General features: G+C 51.1%; 1 protein-coding gene across 1 annotated transcript; it reads left to right on the top strand.

The window, feature by feature from the left end:
* The first annotated feature begins 2,956 nt into the window (after positions 1 to 2,956).
* On the top strand, positions 2,957 to 3,880 carry LOC144109786 (uncharacterized). The gene has a single exon (XM_077642576.1). The coding sequence runs from the start codon at positions 2,957 to 2,959 to the stop codon at positions 3,878 to 3,880; it is 924 nt and encodes a 307-aa protein (XP_077498702.1).
* The last annotated feature ends 16,489 nt before the right edge of the window (positions 3,881 to 20,369 follow it).

Raw genomic sequence — 20,369 nt, forward strand, 5'->3', positions numbered from 1 at the left:
ACCAAACTCTTCCCACCCCGTGCAAAGCGCTGGGGAAGGCCACGAGCAGGTACTCCTGCGCCTGCTCACAAACACGATGCGGTGCCCGGCAACTCTAAAGCATTTCGATCCTCAATTCGACGGGCGGTGCTCACACTGTGGGGAGGTGTCTGACACCTACCACATGGTGTGTGCCTGCCAGCAAAACCTATCCCCACTCTTTAGCCTAAACGCCACCCGAGAGGCCTGGGACTGGGAGGCAACCCTGTTCAGCTGCTGCACCCTCGAGGCCCAAAGGGCCTTAACGCAGCGCGCCTGGGCAGCGGCATCCGCCAATAGGGTGTCTGACTAGGCACCCCACCTAGCGGTTGTAAGGGCGTAAGCCTTCGGGTAACGACCCCAACACTTCTTTCTATGATTAATAAATGTTTTCACTACCACCACCTGCAATGAGAAGACTACCATGAAAGGTCAGCCTTTTTCCAACCTCCCTAAGGTACCTCGCTGATCATCTTCCCTTTTTGCGGAGGTCACAACGGCGGAATTTGGAATCAGGCTGCATTTAATGCGCCGCCAATGTTATTCGCAAGGTCTGCTATAGATCGTCTAATAGCGCTGTTATTATTGCTGGTACCCTGGTCCCACCGCAGTTGATCACCTGCATATTTTACCCTCGTGCCTTGAGGCCACCGTGCTTTAAAGTAAAGGGTTGTGAACGCGAGGGAAAATATTCTGCGTGCATTATCAAGAGCGCCATCGAGGACAAGAGGAGCAAAGATTAACATGGAAATGTCTGTGGGCTTCAAGAAAGAAGACAAAAGGCTGAAGCCCAATCGCACTCTCCCCATTGCACTGTCACCATCACTGTGACATTTATTATTCTCCCTGGATAAAGTGGGATGTGACACTAATAGTAACCCTCACCCCTTTCTTTGCACCACGTGACCATATTCACACAACGCCAACTTCACGACAGCGCCCACTCTTCGGCCCTTACAGTTCTTCTCTCCCAAGATTACTTCAACCGGATCGTCCCATTATGGACGCATTCTGGACAGTCAACGCGCCGTACAACATCAGCGTTTGCCCCTATGAAACTTTCGCAGACAAGTAATCCAATCTACGCCAGTTTCTTTACATGCATTCAAGACTCTTTAAGGATATGCTTCAGAAACGGGAGGGTGCTAGTATCAGCCGCTAAAATAAGAACAAGACGACGATTCCAATGTTAATGTGACTGAACAGTAATTACAAGGTATTGGTAGGTTGCTGCTGAAGTTCTACACTATGGTTATTTAGTCATGCCGAAATTTAAACTCTGTCGGCGTAATGCGTGAACTTGGTTTTAGAAATATCTAACAGAGCACCGTGCCGTTGTCTCGCCTTAGAGTGTTACAGTTGGTGTTCCGGGTCAGATATGAAGCGGCACTAAACTGCGCTGTGGTCAGCAAATGCTGTTATTCTATCCATCGCACATTTACGTAATTCGTTGATAGCTGGCACGCTTAAGCTCACCTCCGGTGCTTGAAGATTTCCCCTGACTGGTGGCGGGTCGGCGTTCTGTGTGCACCCCCTCGGGTAGGCACCATTGACCTTTAGCGTGACCTCGCTGCGTGACGTCACACCACGTGACCTAGAGTGACGTCACACCAGCTGTGTAAAAATGGGGGACGAAATGGAAAGGGGCATGAGCCTAGCAAAGACGTGGAATATATTGAGACATCTCGACCCGGGATAATCTAAACAGGCAGCGAGCGCTAACCGAGTGAAAGCGAGACACGCTTTCCAGGGGACGGACAAACAGCTGATGGACAGGCTCAGGGACATTTACATAGGGGACGCGACAGAAGTAAGACAGGCAGAATATGGAGGAGCGGAAAATGAAGATCTAGACGCGGACATTACGGTAGCGGAGATCAGAGCAGCTATCGCTGAGCTAAAAACTCGCTCGGCCCCTGGCCCGCATAAAATATCCAATGTCATGCTCAGGAATCTAGACGGCGACTCGATAGATGCAATTGCGCGGTACATGAACAAAGTATGGACGGAAGGTAAATTGCCAGAGGAATGGAAGCAGGCAGAGGTTGTTCTCATCCACAAGCCGGGAAAAGAACCAAAATTGGAAACCCTAAGACCGATCTCGTTAACGTCGTGCGTGGGGAAACTCATGGAGCACGTAGTGCAAACGAGGTTAACGAGATACATGGAAGATGGAAACCTATGGCCGCACGAGATGGTGGCCTTTAGACCTAAGCTCAGCACGCAGGATGTAATGCTCAGACTCAAACATGACATTGTAGACAAGAAAGGATTAGATGCCAAGGTGATCCTAGGTCTTGACCTCACGAAGGCCTTCGACAACGTCCGACACGAGGCGGTGCTCAGAGGTCTGGAGGAGGTAAACGTGGGCAAGAGAACATACGAGTACATCAAGGACTTTCTCCAAGGGAGGAAGGCGGTGATTAAATTCCATGACGCAGAGTCCCCCAGCATAAGGCTGGGCAGCAAAGGTACCCCGCAAGGCGCCGTACTGTCCCCCTTCTTATTCAACATAGCGATGAGAGGTCTCCCGGCCATGCTGAACAAGATACTGTCTAAAATTCAACATGTACGCGGACGACATAAACATGTGGATGAATAACGGAAGCGACGCGGAAATTGAGTGGAGTCTGCAAAGGGCAGCAGACGTAGTGGTGAAGTACGCGGCCGAAAGAGGCCTGGCGTGCTCACCGCAGAAGTTGGAGCTCTTCGTGTACAATAGCGACAGCAGGAAAAAGAGAGACGCAGAAATTAAAGTGATGGTGGGAGGCCTGGAGGTGCCCAGGGTCGCGGAAATGAGGATCCTAGGCATGTTTATCAACAAGAAAGGCAACAACACCAATACCATAAAGAAATTAGCCACATATGCAGACCAAGTGGTAGGCATATTCAGGAGGGTAGCGGCAAAAGGGCGAGGACTAAAAGGAATCTCCTGAGAATGTCGCAGGCGTACGCAATAAGTCGGATCTGCTACGCGACGCCGTACCTAAACATGAACAAGGCAGAAATAGAGAAGGTAGACAGAATATTGAGGAAATGCGCCAAGCGAGCTCTGGGACTCCCGACATCTACGTCGACGGAGCGGCTTGAAAAAATGGGGGTACACAACAGCTGGGTTGAGCTGGCAGAGGGGGTGCGAATATCCCAATTAGAACGGCTCGGCCAGTCTGAAACGGGCAGGATAATACTCGAATGGGTAGGAATCCGGCCAGAAAGTAGCACGCACAAGATGGTAAACATCCCGGCAGGAATCAGGGCCAAGATATGCGTCCCACCTATGCCGCGGAACATGCACCCCGTGTATAACAAGGAAAGGCGAGAACATAGGGCTAAGGCCTACGAGAGGAAGCTGAAGGAGCGACCGGCAGACCAGGTGGCGTACGTAGACGCGGCGTGCGGACAGCACGGGGCGGCTGTATCCGCTGTGGTCGACGGGGCAGGAGTACCAACGGTAGCGGCTTCGAGCCGCACAAGAGATGCCAATGCGGCGGAAGAGTTGGCGATAGCGCTCGCTTGCGTCGGTACCAAGGCCACGACGATTTTAAGTGACAGCAAAACTGCAGTAAGAAACTTCGCGAAAGGAAGAATCTCGGAAGAGGCCAAACACGTCCTCGAGGCGAGGCCGATAGAACGTAACATAGAGATAATATGGATCCCAGCGCATGAGTCTATTGCAGGAAATGAGGCTGCACACGAGCTTGCCCGAGCTCTCTATCACCGGGCGGCCGCAGAGCAGCGCTCTCGCATAGACATGAAAGATGGCCTAATTTCATACCACGAGATCACGGAACATTATAAGCTGAGCAGGAGGGTCTATCCACCGCCTGACCGTTCCCTCGCAACAGAGGAGGCAATTGCGTGAAGAAGATTGCAAGGGGGGAACCATATAAGCCCCTTCTGGGTATACATCACAATCTCCAAAGAGGAGAAAGACCAATATTGTATAACGTGCGGGGAGAGGGGCACTCTCGACCACGTCATATGGGAATGTGCTGGAAGCCCGGGCGCCGAGCAAAAGATAGAAGATAGAGAAGCCTGGGAGACCTTGCTGCGGAGCGAGGACCCCGCTAAGCAGCGACAAGCCATCCGCCTGGTGGCTGAGGCCGTGAAGCGACAATGTGTCTTCACCAGACCTTTATGAAATGCATTCATATTGCTGTCGACACGCTGTCACATTCTCGTGCCTTAGACCACTCGACCACAGAACAAGTGCGGAATAAAATTCTTCCCTTTAGTTCCCTTTGCCCACTACTTCCGTACCTTTCGCAGCCTTGCACCGGGTGTGTGAAACGAAGTATAGGGAAAGCCAATATGATTCTTCAAGGGGGGGCCACGGAACCCAATTTTTGACCTAAAGCTATTACATTTCTTCATACATCAAAATATAGTCCTCGAGAATGTGTGTTCATAGTTGCGGTAGACATCTTTAAAACAAACAGTTTACCGCGCGACCAGCATGCTGGCCTGGCAGCCTTCGAACGACGACGTCAGAATCCTCATATAGCCATCCCGCGTCGTCGGCTGCACATTGTTCGCTCTGTTGAGTTGCTTGAATGAACGCCGTTTTACAGCGAGTTTTACAACGTCCTGGCTATGCCCCGACTATGCCAACAATACAGACCTGGCTCGTGACGGAGCAGACTTTTATATCAAGGCCTAGCAAAAAATCAAGGTTTCGCTTTACATCAACCCAAAGGGGAGGATAAAGCGAAAGCTTTACTACGCTTGGTAAAGCCGCTCTTCGCGTGGCACTAAATTTGATCTCATTTGGCCTTGAACCGAGGAGAAACCATGTGACAGCTATGAACTCACTCAGACGGCGCCGAAACAGCGCTCCCCTGCTTCTGTAGGCCGCCGGCGTTCGTTGTGTTCATTGACGTTGACAACGTTATAGGCTCCGATGATTTTGAGGAAAGTGCGCATAACTTGCTGCCTGGGTCAGTGGATGGCTCAATCACGCTTTGAGGTACGTGGGAGTCATGAGAGAGAGAGAGATGTGGGCTGCATACATGAGCGCTGAAAACGTTGCGGCAGACAGGCGACAGTACAGCATTAGGCTGCCACCATTAACCGCCACCAGCCAAGGTGGTAGGGTGGGCGCGTTGACTATCCAGTGTGCGGCACGCTCTCAATGTTACAGACGAAAAGCCGCGTATATTTCCACGATACTCCCCGGCTTTCACTCTCTAAACAGGTTCAGCAGCAAACAGCAGCTAATTTATCAATTTGTGCGTTTGCGTCGCGTCCTCCTTGGCAAATGCACGTCTGCTGTCACCCAAGCCTGCACCTTGGGCGTGGTGCAGTGCGTTCCATGGACGAGTTAGCACAACGTCGCGCACACCAGCGTTTTTGCGCCTGCACGGCTCCTTTCAAAGCAAAAAATTGAGCTGATTCGAGAGAGACGCAGCGACCTTGGACACAGCTCTGCCAAAGGTGGTTCCGAACGCGTCGGCCAACAAGGAACGCTCAAGCCACAAAATACATGTGAACGCATTCCGCCACAAAAAAAATCCAAAATGCCGTCAAAGTGCGCGATCAGTTGTGTTCGAATACGCGTGAGAACGTAGCACAAAACTCACAAAACGTAGTAGCAACCTGCGCCAACCATCCGTCGTTAGTAGAACCGTCAATGAACACATAGATAGGTAAGCGTATGTGATGCTGCATACAGACGCGCATGAAAGCTCTGCTTGGACGCAAGCTGCGTCTGATCGCACCAGCTATAGCAACGCTCAAGCACAAAAGCGCATGCGAACGCATTACGCGCGCGTATTATTTTGACGTGCACTGACATCGCATAGCACATTTCTGTTGACAATTGGCCTCTATAAAACGCGGCCACCACGGCAAGGACAAACCTGACCCTCCGGCTCAGAATCTGTTCACTCCAACCACTGAGCCACCACGGTGGATAAAGACTCCCCAAGAAGACCAGCAGGTGTGCATAACCTCGGAGGACACACTGCTGAGAGCGTGTGCACATTTGGCCTCAACATATTTTCTGCGGGAGTTACGTGGGTTACGAGGGAGACCAAGAAGAGGGCTGCAGACTTTTTTCTACCACCGACGGTTCTTCGCACAAGTTCGGGAACATGGCGCCGGAGAAGGGAACTTCGTTTCCTCCATCGAAATGAAGCCGCCAGAGCTGGGCCTCGTTTCCGCGATCGTGGGCTCAAAAGTCAAACGCCATATCAACTAAAACCACCGTGGCGGGTAGACTCACCTCGGGCAGCCGGTTATCCTTGAATTCTTTCCTTGACACACGACGCACACTCCCGTCTACGCCGAAGAATGCTTCATCACTGATAGTGAATGCAGGCGAATCCGTGCCCGAAAGATAATGCAGCGCGGCCAGCGTTCCACCGAAGCCACAGCAGGCGTTCGTAAACCGCCTGTTCCCACGGCGCTCAGCGACACGTCTGAGGCTACTCACGTAGTCACCGGAAGCTACACTCACGACTGCAAGGCACAAGCCGCCCTTTCATTGGCGGAGTCGTTCCGATGCTGCTGACGTCATAGCTCGAGCGGCAAGAGCGCGTGCCTTACAAGCCAGCACGTGCCCTCTGTGGGAATCGTCGGTCGGCTCCCCGTCAAAAGTGAAAATTGGTTTTTTGGGAACGGAAATAGCGCAGCAACTCTCATATCTCAGCAGAGACACGAACCGTGCTGTAAGGGAAGGGACAAAGGAGTGAGTTAAAGTACAAACGAAGAAAGAGGTGCCGTAGTGGAGGGCTCCGGAATTATTTCGAAAACCTGGGGATCTCAACGGTAAAGCGTCGGCGACGTGCCTAAGCAGCCTAGGTACGGCAGATGATTTACTGGTTGTCACTCTCGCTAAGCATTTTAACCGCAACATAAGGAAAGAGATGGAGAGGGCGAGAGAGAAGGAAGAGAAAAAAGACGCCATATTTGGAGGCCGGTAGATGAATTTCGCCGATCAGCTGGGTCATTAACATGCCTTGCAACCTCACGGCAAACAATCGCCTTGCATTTTTATGTCAATATACTACGCGAGAGCACATACTGCTCGTTCGGTCTAGTCGTCGTAGTAGTAGCAGTATGTCCGCACCGCGCGTCGGAAATATTCCTACCCTTACAGCGCGGTTCGGGAGTGCACCGAGATGTGTGAAACAGGCGTCATATCCTTTCGTTAAACTTTCCAACGAGCAAGGCGTCGCACCGAACGGGTGATGGCGTTCCGTTGACCCCTTGGCAAAGCTGTAACACACTGTCGCCTCGCACCCTTGAAGACGAGGCTAAAAGCGTCCTCCGATCTTTGCCCCGGCTATCCCGTGAGGTATAAGCTGCCAAGCAGAAATGCGCACTGCCGTTAAAGAATGCACCAATCTTTTAGTGACAATACAAACACCATCTTAATGTGCTTTGAAATTGTCGCCAAGCCCAAGAGACGCCTTGCTTCATCGGCTAATGAGAGGGCGCAAGTCAAAGAACAGAAGAGCGCAGAAAGAGGCGTTTCGAGAGAGACGCAGCGACCATGGACACTTGGACGCAGCCTTGCGGAAGCTGCGTCCAATCGCATCAACCAACAAGGAATGCTCAAGGCACAAAATGCATGCGAACTCATTCCGCCGCACGAAATCCAAAATGCAGTAGATATGCGTGACCAGGTGCGTTTGAATATGCGCGAGAAGTAGCCCAAAATTGCAGTAGCAAACTGCGCCAACCATCCATCGGGAGTAGAACCGTCAAGAAACAAAAGCATATGTCAGCGTATGTGATGCTGCATATGGACACACAAGAAGGCTCTACTCGCATGCAAGCTGCGTCTACACGCATGGCGAAATTAAGAACGCTCAAGCCGAAAAACGCGTGGGAACACATTCCGCTGCGTAATATCGCATTGCACATCGCAGTGCTTTGTTTCTGATTTTACATTCAGCCTACATCGAACGCGGCCACCACGGCAGGGACAAACCAGTTCTTCCGGCTCAGTATCCGTTCACACTAACCACTGAGCCACCACGGCGCATAAAGACCGCCCAGGAAGACAGCTGATGAGCATAACCTCGGAGGACACACTGTTGAGAGTGTGTGCCCATTTGTCTCAAACTCATTTTTCCGCGGGAGTTACGTGGGACGCCAAGTAGAGAGCTCAAAACTTATTTCTACCACCGGCGGTGGACCTGCCGTGGTGGCTCAGTGGTTAGGGCGCTCGGCTACTGATCTGGAGTTCCCGCGTTCGACCACGACCGCGGCAGCTGCGTTTTTATGGAGGAAAAGCGCTAAGGCACCCGTGTGCTCTGCGATGTCAGTGCACGTTAAAGATCCCCAGGCGGTCGAAATTATTCCGGAGCTCTCCACTACGGCACATATTCCTTTCTCATTTTACTCCCTCCTTTATCCCTCCCCTTACGGCACGGTTCAAGTGTCCAACGATATATGAGAGAGATACTGCGCCGTTTCCTTTCGCCAGAATCAAATATTATTTACCACGGGCGGTTGTTCATCCACGTTCGCTAACATGGCGCCGGACAAGGGCACATCTAAATTTTTCCTCCATCGAAATGAAGCTCAGCCAGAGCTGGGCCTCGTTCCCGCGATCGTGGGCTCAAAAGTCAAACGCCATATAAAATAAAACCACCGTGGCGGGTAAACTCACCTGTGGCAGCCGGCTATGGTTGGATTCTTCCGTTGACACACGGCGCTGATTCCCGTCTTCGCCGAAGAATGCTTCCTCACGGCTAGTAACTGAGGGCGCACTCGTGTCCGAAAGACAATGGAGCGCGGCCAGCGTTCCTGCGAAGCCCAGCGAGCCTCCGTAACGCGGCTGTTCCCACGGCGCGCAGCGCCGCGTCCGAGGCAACACGTAGGTATGGAAGATACACTCGCGACCACAAGCTACGGGGCACTGTTTCATTGGTGGAGATGTTCCGATGCTGCGGACGTCATAGCTCGAGCGGTAAGAGCACGTGCCTTACATAGCTTGCCTCGATGCGCGCCCTGTGCCCGGCGGTGGAGGTGAGCGCGCGCATCAGGCACCCTAGCTTTACAATCCAGCACGCGCTCTCGGTGACCATCATCGGTGGGCCATAGAGTATGGTTCTCTATGGGTGAGCTCCCGGTTGAAAATTCGTTTTTGGGGAAAGGAAATGCTGCAGTATCTGTCTCAAATCTCAGAGGGCGCCCGAACCCCACCGTAAAGGAAAGGATGAAGGGTGGACTGAGAGAAGAAAGGAATTAAAAGGTACCGCAGTGAAGGACTCCGAATAATTTAGAACAAATGGGGATCTTTACGTGCACTGACATCGCACAGCAAGCGGGCGCCTTTGCGTATTACCTCCATGGAAACGCGGCCACATCGGTCGGGTTAGAATCCGTGTACTCACGATCAGTAGCCGAGCGCTCTAACCACTGAGCCACCGCTGCGGGTGTTAAGATTGAAAATTGGCATTTGAGCAAAGTAAATGGCGCAGTAACAGTTTCATATATCGGTGGACACCCGAACCGCGCCGCGTGGTAAGGGATAAAGGAGGGAGTGAAAAAAGAAGGAAGGAATAGGCGCCGTTGTGCAGGTTTCCGGAATTATTTATTTCGAGCACCTGGGGATCTCGACGGTATAGCGTCGGTACCGTGCCTAAGCAGCCTGGGGTCGGCAGAGGAATAGTTCGTTATATAGCGTCGGTACCGTACCTAAGCAGCCTGGAGTCGGTAGAGGAATAGTTGGTTATATATCACTCTCAGTGAGCACATTAATCATGTCATGAGGGAAGAGATTTCATTAACAATTGGTTTTCGGGGAAGGAAATGGCGCAGTAACTGTCTCATATATCGTTGGACACCTGAACCGCGGCGTAAGGGAAGGAATAAAGGAGGGAGTAAAAGAACAAAGAAAAAATAGGTGCCCGTAGTGGAGGCCTCCGGAGTAATTTCGACCATCTGGGGATCTTTAACGTGCACTGACATCGCACACCACACGGGCGCCTTAGCGTTTTGCCTCAATAAAAACGCAGCCGCCGCGGTCGAGTTCGAACCCGGCAACTCAGGATCAGTAGCCCAGCGCCCTAACCACTGAGCCACCGCGGCGCGTGATTTCATTCATTTCCATTTTCACTCCGGTCTCTATCTTCAATGTTACAACCTACTATCACGGCAGTCATCGCCTTTAACCTCTCCCATGTAAAAACCTAAAGAAGGCGGATGAACGGCTAATTCTAGGCCTTCTCACCAATACATCGCTGTGCCCGGCAGCACTAATGCATTTTATCTCCTTTAACGGCAGCTGCGCGCACTGTGGAGCGTTTTCTTCGGACACCTATCACAAGATGTGGGCCTGCCCCTCCAACCCGGCTATTCCCCATCCCCAAACCAACCAGAGATAACCGGGAGGCGAACATGCTCGGCTGCCATGACTCACAGGCCCATCAAGCCTTAGTCGGGGGCGCCCGGGCAGTGGCTACCGCAGCTGGTTTTCCCAAACTAGGGAATTCCACCTAGTGTTTGTAAGAATCGGTCACTTAGGGCTGATCGAAACATATCTCCCGTTTCTTCCTAATAAATGTTTTCACCGCCACCGGCGGGTTGACTGTTTCCAGAATCGTTGCGGTCTGACCGGTTAAGTCGCTCGTGTACTGAGCATGGGTACCTGGGTTTGCACCCTACCGCGGCGGGCGCGTTTCAGTGTGGGAGAAGCTGAGTACTAGGGTTCGAACCCGACTGCGCCGACAGCGTTTCGAAGGAGGCGAAACGCAAATGCACCCGTGTGCTGTTGAATATCAGTGCACACTAAAGATCCTCAGGTGGTCGAAATTATTCTGGGGCCCTCCACTACGGCACTTATTCCCTCCTTTGTTCCTTTTTCTTCCTTTATCCCTTTCCTTACGGCCCGGTTCAGGTGTCCGCCGATATGTGTCACAGATACAGAGCCATTTCCTTTCCCCGAAAACCAATATCCAATTTCAATTTTTAAACGCCTGTGTTCTGTGCGATGTCAGTGCATGTACACAAAAGCGAGATTGAGGTTTCAACTTACCTCAATCTCGCTTTCGTGTACGTGGCGTTGGTGTCCAACTGCAAAAGCCTGCTTTGATTGCGTTCCGCACAGTGGATAGGCAGCGCACCCTCCCTGCCACCCTGGGAGGTGGACTGCAGTTAATGGTTGATCGCGAGAGATTGATCGCCAAATGATTGAGGCCAAATGATATCCGCCGCCGTGGCTCAGTGGTTAGGGCGCTCGACTACTGATCCGGAGTTCCCGGGTTCGAACCCAACCGCGGAGGCTGCGTTTTTATGGAGGAAAAACGCTAAGGCGCCCGTGTGCTGTGCGATGTCAGTGCACGTGAAAGATCCCCAAGTGGTCGAAATTATTCCGGAGCCCTCCACTACGGCACCTCTTCTTCCTTTCTTCTTTCAGTCCCCCTTTATTCCTTCTCTTACGGCGCGGTTCAGGTGTCCAACGATATGAGACAGATACTGCGCCATTTCCTTTCCGCAAAAACCAATTATTATTATTATTATTGTTGTTCAACTTACCCACGGAGCCGGTTGTGCGCCTTTCCTTTCGTGAAAATGAACTGCCTTTGCAGTTGTCAACGCCTATGAACTCTATGAACGCCGTCGTCTCACGTGTTTTGTTTGGTTTTTTGAGGAATGGAAATGGCACAGTAACCGTCTCACATATCACGTTGGTTGCTGCGGACACCACTGAGCGAGAGCGAGAGGCGAATATCCGCGGTGAGGCGCGCGTTGTGACTTCACGTGCCTCCTCGCGGTACCGCCACGGTGAAATCGAAAGCTCGCGGCCAGTAAAGCTTTCGCTTTAAAAACTGAACTCCACCGCCTTGAGCTCGCTGCATCCATTTACTGTGAACAGTGTATAAGATGGCGTCTAGGGGCAGCCTCGCTTCGTTATTATTTGACCTCAGTACACTTTTCACACACCCACGTAGGGGGATTGGCCAAGGTTTGTCGGTGAATGACAGGGAGAATAAAATTGGTTGAAAATTGGTTTTGGGGGAAAGAAAACGGTGCAGTATCTGTCTCCCATCTCTAGATCATTACAGGGGTCAGCGGAAATGCTACCCAGCCACACACAAAAAGCTAACGAAAGAGGAAGCGATAGAGTATCGCATCGCCTGATACCAAATTTAATATGTGCTGCTGGTCCTTGGACCCAAGATATTAAACTTATTTTTGGAATATGGCGGAGTGCTAGACGCACTCTGGCACTGGTCAGCCCGGTATTGCACTGCCTCCGGGATTGGCCCGGGGCCTATGGGCCTATAAGCGCGCGGTTATTATTATTACTATCTATCTTTTTCTCCTATCGTTTAAGTCTCCTACTTTCAGCCCGCGGCGGCGAGCGTGGCTCGGCTTGAGCCAGTAGGCAGGCACGTGCTCTTTCCTTTTCCTACTTCCTCTCAGAAACATCAGTCACTCCGTCAGTAGACTGTCGGAGACTAGAAACGGTTGCCTACCCGCACCTGCAGAAACTAACCAAGATTTTCTGTACACAATATGTAGACGAATAACCGTGGTGCCAGGGTAAACCTACACTTGAGCATGCGACATGGACTTGCCGTAAGGCAGACTTAGAGCCTCGAATACACCACCCGGTGTGACGCAGTGGAAGCACTTCCTCGCCAGCCAGGACATGGAAGCGCAACGATTTCTCGTACGCCGATCCACGATGGCAGCTGTTGAGTGCGGCATCCTGGACCAAGGATCTACCAAAGCGCCCAGTGGTCCGCAACGGTCAAGAACACTTTAAATTTTCAGAAATAAAGTTTTTTCCATCCATTCATTCATCCCTTTCGGCGGACACCTGAACCACGCTGGAAGAGAATACATAAAGGGTGGACTAAAAAAGAAAGGAAGAAAGGGATGTAGTAGTGGAGGGCTCCGGAATAATTTCGACCGCCTGGGGATCTTTGACGTGCACTGACATCGCACAGCACACAGGCGCCTTTGCGTTTCGCCTTCCTCTATAACATGGGTAATTGCGAGGAAAAGGAAAAGAAAGGCATGAGGCGAAAAAGTAGATTACCGAAATGGAATAAACTAGAAAAAAGAAAAAATAATTGCAGAAAATACAAAACATAAAGCAATTTTGAAGTTCCACAAATAAAAAAAACATACGCTTAAGCACGGGGAGGAATTTTGAATGAGGTAACTAGATAGCTTTCCAGGTGCAATAATGTTGTCGTCGAGGGTTCCGCAAATCCTCAACGCGAATCCCTTGGCGCTCGCATCGAGAGAGAGAACAGAGAAACACAAGAAGTCAACCTTAAAACAAAGATCTCCAGATATTTTTTCTCATTAGTGCGAACCGCCGCAAGAGGAGAAAATGTTCTATTGATTCAACTTCCCCTGATGTACCACAAATGTATGCCGCAGCGAACCCGCATCTGCACAAATACAAATGTAGGTGGGGATTTTATGTTGCAGAAGAGTCATTGCAGCACTCCACATTTATTTATTATTCTATATCTGTACTATCAGCAACGACTGAAACGCCGACAAGAAAACTGAGGTGGCAAGAAAAAAACAGCAACAAGCCCTCCACTACAGCACCTTTTTCTTCCTTCTTTCGCTAACTCTTTTATCCCTTCCCTTAAGGCGTGGTTCAGGTTTCCGCCGAGATGTGAGAGAGATGCTGTGCCATCTATTTTCCTCAACAACCAGCAACCAATTAGATCCTGGAGAGCAAATGTTAGATATTGAAACTTTTGAATAGTGCTTGCATTTTCCAAGCGAAGTCGCCCTCTGCAAGTACTGAGCTTCCCCCGGCTAAGAGCTTCTTATTTTGCTGTTTGGGCTCAGTGCACTGTTCGCGTTTGATTTTTTGCTGATTGTACATAAACAGCGTGTATTACCCCCTATCCCTATCCTTTCTTACTATCTCTCCCCCTTTCTTTCCCTCTCCCTGTCCTTTTATTCCCGCTAGGATGGATAATAATAATAATAATTGGTTTTTGAGGAAAGGAAATGGTGCAGTACTCGTCTCATATATCGTTGAACACCTGAACCGCGCCGTAAGGAAAGGAATAAATGAGGCAGTGAAAAAAGAAAGGAAGCATGAGGTGCCGTAGTAGAGGGCTCCGGAATAATTTCGACCACCTGGGGATCTTTATAACGTTCAGTGACATCGCACAGCACACGGGCGCCTTAGTGTTTTTCCTTCATAGAGACGCAGCCGCCGCGGTCGGGTTCGAACCCGGGAACTCCGGATCAGTAGTCGAGCGCCCTAACCACTGAGCCACCGCGGCGGGTAACCTCTAGGATGGATGGGAACAACTTTTATTAGAAAAAAAGGAAAGAAAAATATTTTTAAGGGTGGTCTCCTACTGGTCCAGGAGTTCACGGGCTTGTGCCTCACATAAGGCCCAATCCACCATCCATTCCTGGCCGGCGGGCTGAGCGGTCCGTAAAGAAGCCTTCAAGGAAGAATAAGTGGGATTGGGGATGTGGGGTAATGCCTGTGGGAAAGGATATTCCCAAAGTTAGTGGAAAAGTGTGGATCTGGGCACGCCACCAGTGTTACAATGAGGAGGAAAGGTGGGGTGAAAGCATGAGAGACGGCAGGGTGAAATAAAGCAGCCCGTCTGTAATTGTCGCCATGTCACGCAGGATAAGGGCGACAAAGTATTGGTGGAGGTAGTAATGTCATGCGGCTGAGTTTGTAGAATACGGAAATTTTATGATATGTATAAAGGACCGATGGGGCCACTTGCGCAGGGTTGGGTGCCTGATCTTCCGGGGTCCGGGAGGAGCGTTCTCGGGCCAGCGCATGAACGCGCTCATTACCGAGGATCGAGGCATGCCCAGGGACCCACGACAGAGTAACCGTTCGGTCGAGAGAGGTTGTTGCGGCAAGAATACGATAGTGGCGGTTTGCGGCCTGGGAATCTGTGCAAATTTCTGTTATGTTCTTGCCAATGGTAGAGTGGGCCAGCGCAAGTGCGATGACAGCTCCTTCCTCCTCTGCAGGTGAATTAGTTCGGATAGTGGCGGTAACCTCCAAGGTGCCGTCTTCATAGGCTGCGGCTGGCTTGAAGAATCCTACTTTAGAATTTTCTTCCATGTCGACATAAAGCATATCGGAGCGGTTGCTGTATGTTTTGGTGTAATAGCTCGCTCGAGCCTGCCGCCTACCCTGATGGAGGTTAGCGCTCACACTTCGCGGTAAGGGCTTCTGATATTTGTGATCCTGCGTGGGCAGAGAAATCGTGTAAGGTGTAGGACTAGTTGGGGTGGTAATGGGTGGATTGAGACGGAGCTGTCACAGTAGGCATTGTCATGTTTGCGTGCGACTCAGGCGGACTAATTGGTTGGTGAGTTGAGCCTCTATTAATTCGATCACGGTATTGTGGGTACCAGTGGCCAGGAGACGTTTCGTGCTAAGCGTCCGTGGAAGACGTAGGGCGGAGGTGACAGCCGTGCGTATTAGGATGTCTGCCTGTTGTGTTTGGCGCTGAGGGAGTATGCGGTATGGGAGGTGGTATGTAACGCGGCTGATGATTAATGCATTAGTCATATTGAGGATCTCGCGTTCAGACAGCCCATGATTGCGGGATGCCACCCGCTTGATTCGTTCAGCCACCTGTTTGGACTGTCTTTGCAAGAGCTGAAGGGTGGCGGTAGCATCGAGTGTGTTGTTTATGAGAAGGCCGAGAATCTTCACCTGAGACACAATGGACACCGGTTTTCCCGTACATGTGCAGTTCAATGGGGGGGGGGGGGGGGGTGTCACGGAGCAGGGGTTTCAGCTGCAAGAATTCCAATTTATTTGGAGATCAACGGAGGCCTGTGTTTGCTAATTGGGTGGTGGTGATGTCTATGACAGATTGCAGGATATCCTGGGCTGTTCCAATGGATCCTCCCGTTGTCCAGAGGGTTATATCGTATATGGCTGCGTATATGGCTGTGTGGAGCCCTGGGATAGCAGCAAGGGCCTTCGCCAGTGGCGCTAGGGCAATGCTAAAAAGTAAAGGTGATAGGACCGCCCCTTGTGGGGTTCCCCGGTTAGGCAGGAGGAAAGGCTGGGAGGCGACATCTCCAAGATACAGCTTTGCCGTGCGTCCCTGAAGGAAGGCCCGATCATATTGCTATATGCGGGTGCCGCAGCGGGTGGTGGCTAATGTCGTCTGGATATGGTCATGGCTTATTGTCTCGAAAGCTTTATGAATATCCAGGGCCAGTATGGCTCGCGTAGTGGCTGTACGGCGCTTGGTGTAAAAGGGAGACTCTTTCAGGGCGAGAAGTACGTCTTGCGCCGAGATGTTTGGACGGAAGCCAAGTTGAACGTTGGAGAGGTAGCCTGTTGTTTCTAGGAACGGTTGCAGGCGGTTGTGAATAACATGCTCGAAGAGCTTGCCGACACAGCTCGTTAAGGAGATGGGGCGCAAATTTTGAAGGATGAGGGGTTTGCCCGGATTGGGTATAAATCGCATGCTGGCGTGGGTCCAGTCTGACGGGAGCGTCCCAGCGGGCATTGGGTATAAATCGCATGCTGGCGTGGGTCCAGGCTGACGGGAGCGTCCCAGCGTGCCAGTGGTTATTAAAGAGTTCTGTGAGTTCCTGAAGCGAGACATCGTCCAAGTTGAGTAATGCCTTGTACGTTATGCCATCCGGCCCTGGCGCCGTAGAGCGGTGAATACTAAAGAGTGCTCGGCTGACTTCGGTTAAGGTAATGTCGGCATAGAGTTCCGGGTTAGGTGGAGGTAGATTGGGTGGATCTGCTGACTGAAGGGATGGGGGTATATAAGTGTCCCGTAGTTGGCCAATTACGTATGTGCCCTTTTGATGCTCTAGTTGTATTAAACGTTTTGTGCTTACTTGTGTATCAGATTTAGTGGTTTTTGGATTTATGAGAGCGCGTAGGAGGGACCACATGCGTTTAGTGCTTAATGTACCCTTGAGGTCGTTACAAAAGGTTGCCCAGTTTGCGCGGGCTAAGGTGGTTGAGTATTCTTCTGCCTCACGAGTGAGGGCGGCTATGCGGAGTCTCAATTTACAATTGTGTCGCTGATGACCCCAGCGCCTGAGAAGTCCCTGTCGGGCCTCCCATAGATGGGCCAGATGCGGATCAACCTGTGGTACCGCAGGGGTGTTTTTAATGCGTTTGCTGTTCGCCTGGATAGCCTCCACCAAACGGTCTGTCCAGTAGGTGACAGTACGGGGTTGGATAGAATGAGCTGTCAAGTATGAGCACAATTTACCCCAGTCAGTGAGGAGTGGTGAACGAGGGCTGAAAGTCTTGGAATCGTAAGCAATAGTAGTGGAGACTGGAAAGTGGTCACTCCCAAGGATGTCTTGGAGCACCGTGTGAGATTTAACGATTATGTTCGGTGTGGCCCATGTGAGATCGAGTGTGGTGTCGCGTGTGCCAATGCGAGTGGGTACGGTAGGGTTTGTGATCAGGCCAAGGTTGCAATCAGCCGTTGCGGTAGAAATGAGGTTAACTTTGAGGGTATCCGAAGTGTATCCCCAGTGAGTGTGACGTGCATTAAAATCACCCACCACAGAGAGCTTTGAGGAACAAAAGAAGCCCAGGATGCCCGGAATACGTCTGCCTTTATCTTTGGGATTGCTGTGTATGTTAAAAATAGTGAGGCCATATGTGTGCCCGGGTGAGCTGAGCTCTATCGCGGTATACTGAGTGTCCGTGCTTGCGGGCGTGTTTGTCGGTGTGCGGTCTAGCACCGGCATGTATGCGAGTGTAAAGATTGCTGCATGTGGCGTAAGGGCTGCCGTGTGATAACCGCGGATATGAATGCGATTTGTTTCCGTTTCTTGCAGAGCGATGACATGGAGGGGACTAGGGGAGTTTGCAATATATGGTGCTAGTTGCGCTTGTTTTCGGCGTATGCTGCGACAGTTCCATTGCCATGTAATTGTTTCTTTTGGTGTAGTGGACTGGCGTCGCCGCCGACCTTTTCGCGTGCTATTGTTCTGTGCCATGTTGCTGGTCTAGAGATACTGGATCAGGACAGGCAGCGGGTTGAACTGCGCGTTGCTTGCGAGGCAATTCGTCATGAGGTATAAGTTCGGAAAGCTTATTGATGCCGGCTTCATGTTTTTCCAAGCGTGTGTTGATCGTAACTTCTATTCTGTCCGTCATGGACTGTATCAGGTGTGCCTGGGATTGCATGAGCTGTTGCTGCATCGCCCCGAGTTGTTCAGCAGCTATAGTGCTGATTATGCTAGTGATTTCTGAACTAATTTCAGCGAAACGTATGTATTGCTTTACCGCATCTTGAAGTGTAATAGGGGGTCAGGGGTTGGGTGAGGGGTACTAGGGGAGGCTGCTTGGATGGACCACTCACCCTTTTTAGCAGGGCCGGCTCCTTTATCAGGTGTAGCGTTCCGGAGTGACTGCGCCTCCCTAGTCTCCTGGATGCGGGCTGCGGATTTTCATTTTCGCTCTCAGCGCAACACGAACGAGACACAAGACGAAGGACTAGCACAAACAGGCGCTGACTATCATCTGTTTTTTTTATTGAAGAACGAAAAGCGTATAAATACAAACAGTGAACTAAGTAGAGAAGCCTTCGAGACCTTGCTGCAACGCGCGGATCCTACCATCCAGCGACGCACCATCCATCTGGCGGAAGAGGCCGCAACAAGACAAGGGCTCCCTGCCAGCCTCTAATCCGCGCGCGCACGGCTCCCAGTCTTCCCAGATCTGCGTGCCAGGGGCGAGGAGGGAGGCGCCTTTTTTCTGATGAAAATAAAAGTTGTTTCAATCTATCGCAGCAGAATTGACATCTGAGCTAGTTGGTTTTTCATTTTCAAATCCAATCTATCCATCGATCGATCGATCAATCGATCAATAAATCAATCAATCAATCAATCTTCTTTTCCTGCGAAAAGATCAAAACACAATCTGTAGCGAGCCATGACGGCCGCTGCGCCTTTTCGTTAGTGGCGCATGTCCTTTGACTCCTCTCGCCGGCACTCACTCGCCGGTGTCAGCGTTCCCGTCACCATCAACTGGTGCAATGCTCCCGAGCTTCACCCCAGCGGCTGCTTCCAAGCTGCTGCTCATGCGGGCCCCCGGAAGGCACAGCAGACGCCGTGACGTGGCACTCCCGCCGGCCCGCCGATCTCGAGCCACACGAACGAGACGACGGCGGCGACGACTCACCGGCGCTGCAAGGCCCGTTCGTTGGCCCACTGGTTCCTTGGGTTCGTTCGGAGCGCCGTTGATTTGGACGCACTCGACGCAGATCCCGAGCCGGCGCTCGCGTCACTGGTGCTGCCTGGCGACTTGACGACTTGCTGGCAGCACCAAACTAGAACTGGGAAATTGTCGGCGAGCTTTTCTTACACGTCGGGTATTCTGACTGCTGCTTGCGGGACCGAAACTTTTGCCCGTGCGGGCTGAAGATGTACACGTCGTACATTCCAACTGTTCGGCCACTCTTACGCTGGTGAACTTTTCGACTCCACCTTTCGGGAATGGGTGGCTCATCGGACATGGCTTCGGCTGGCTACGATGCAGGGAATGGAACAAAACGGGGGATGGAGTTCACGGCTGGCGACACAAAACGGCGGGCAGTGCACAACACGGGCTGTCCAACCGAAGCGATGTCTTCTTCGTCTTTCATCGGCGCTTCGTCAGCTATCTCCTAGTCAGCATCAGGCGCGGCCGTCATGGTTTGCTACAAATCAAACAAAAAGAAGAAACTCATATTCTCAATCGCAAGCAATGCTACAACGCTTCTTTTCTTTAACCAATTTTTTTGTTTGGCCATAACCAATTTTTTTTTGTCGTAAGAACTTAGAAATGGCATGTGAAGAAACGACACACTTCAAGAGCGTCCCCTTGAAGCTGGAAGAAGGTGAATGCAACCCAGCTGGCAAATTTCCTGCTATTTTGCAGATTTCTTCTAGCCTTAACAAGCTCAATCTTCAAATTCATCCGTATTTAAAAAAGAAATTCAAATAACTTCAAGGCCACGCCAATTATCGGTGTAGGAAAACAATCCTTCATTCACTTCCTTTTCCTTAGCAGGGATATCGAATATTCCTCAAAGACGGTTCTACCCAGACACATCGTTCCTCGAGATGGCCCATTGTTCCCGAAGAGATGGAGCAGTTCGTTTCCAAACGATTTCTCTCGCTGGGTTGCTGAATCCGCAAAGTGAACTAATGCGGCTTATTTAGCTCACTCTTGATATTTTTTTCTTTATCAATGGTTCATTGCAGAGAGTGTAGGAAGTCTTTTGATGGTCACAGACACCGAAGCACTGAGAAAAAGTAGAGTAACAGAAAGAAAATGGCGAACGAAGGCGCGAAATCGCCCAAGTGTGCGTTATTTCAATGGGTTACTGCCCTATATGGAGCATCACGCTCTATTATCTGCAAAGCAGGAAAAAAGAAATATAAAA

This window comes from Amblyomma americanum, chromosome 11, assembly GCF_052857255.1.
Source record: "Amblyomma americanum isolate KBUSLIRL-KWMA chromosome 11, ASM5285725v1, whole genome shotgun sequence".
NCBI lineage: Eukaryota > Metazoa > Arthropoda > Arachnida > Ixodida > Ixodidae > Amblyomma > Amblyomma americanum.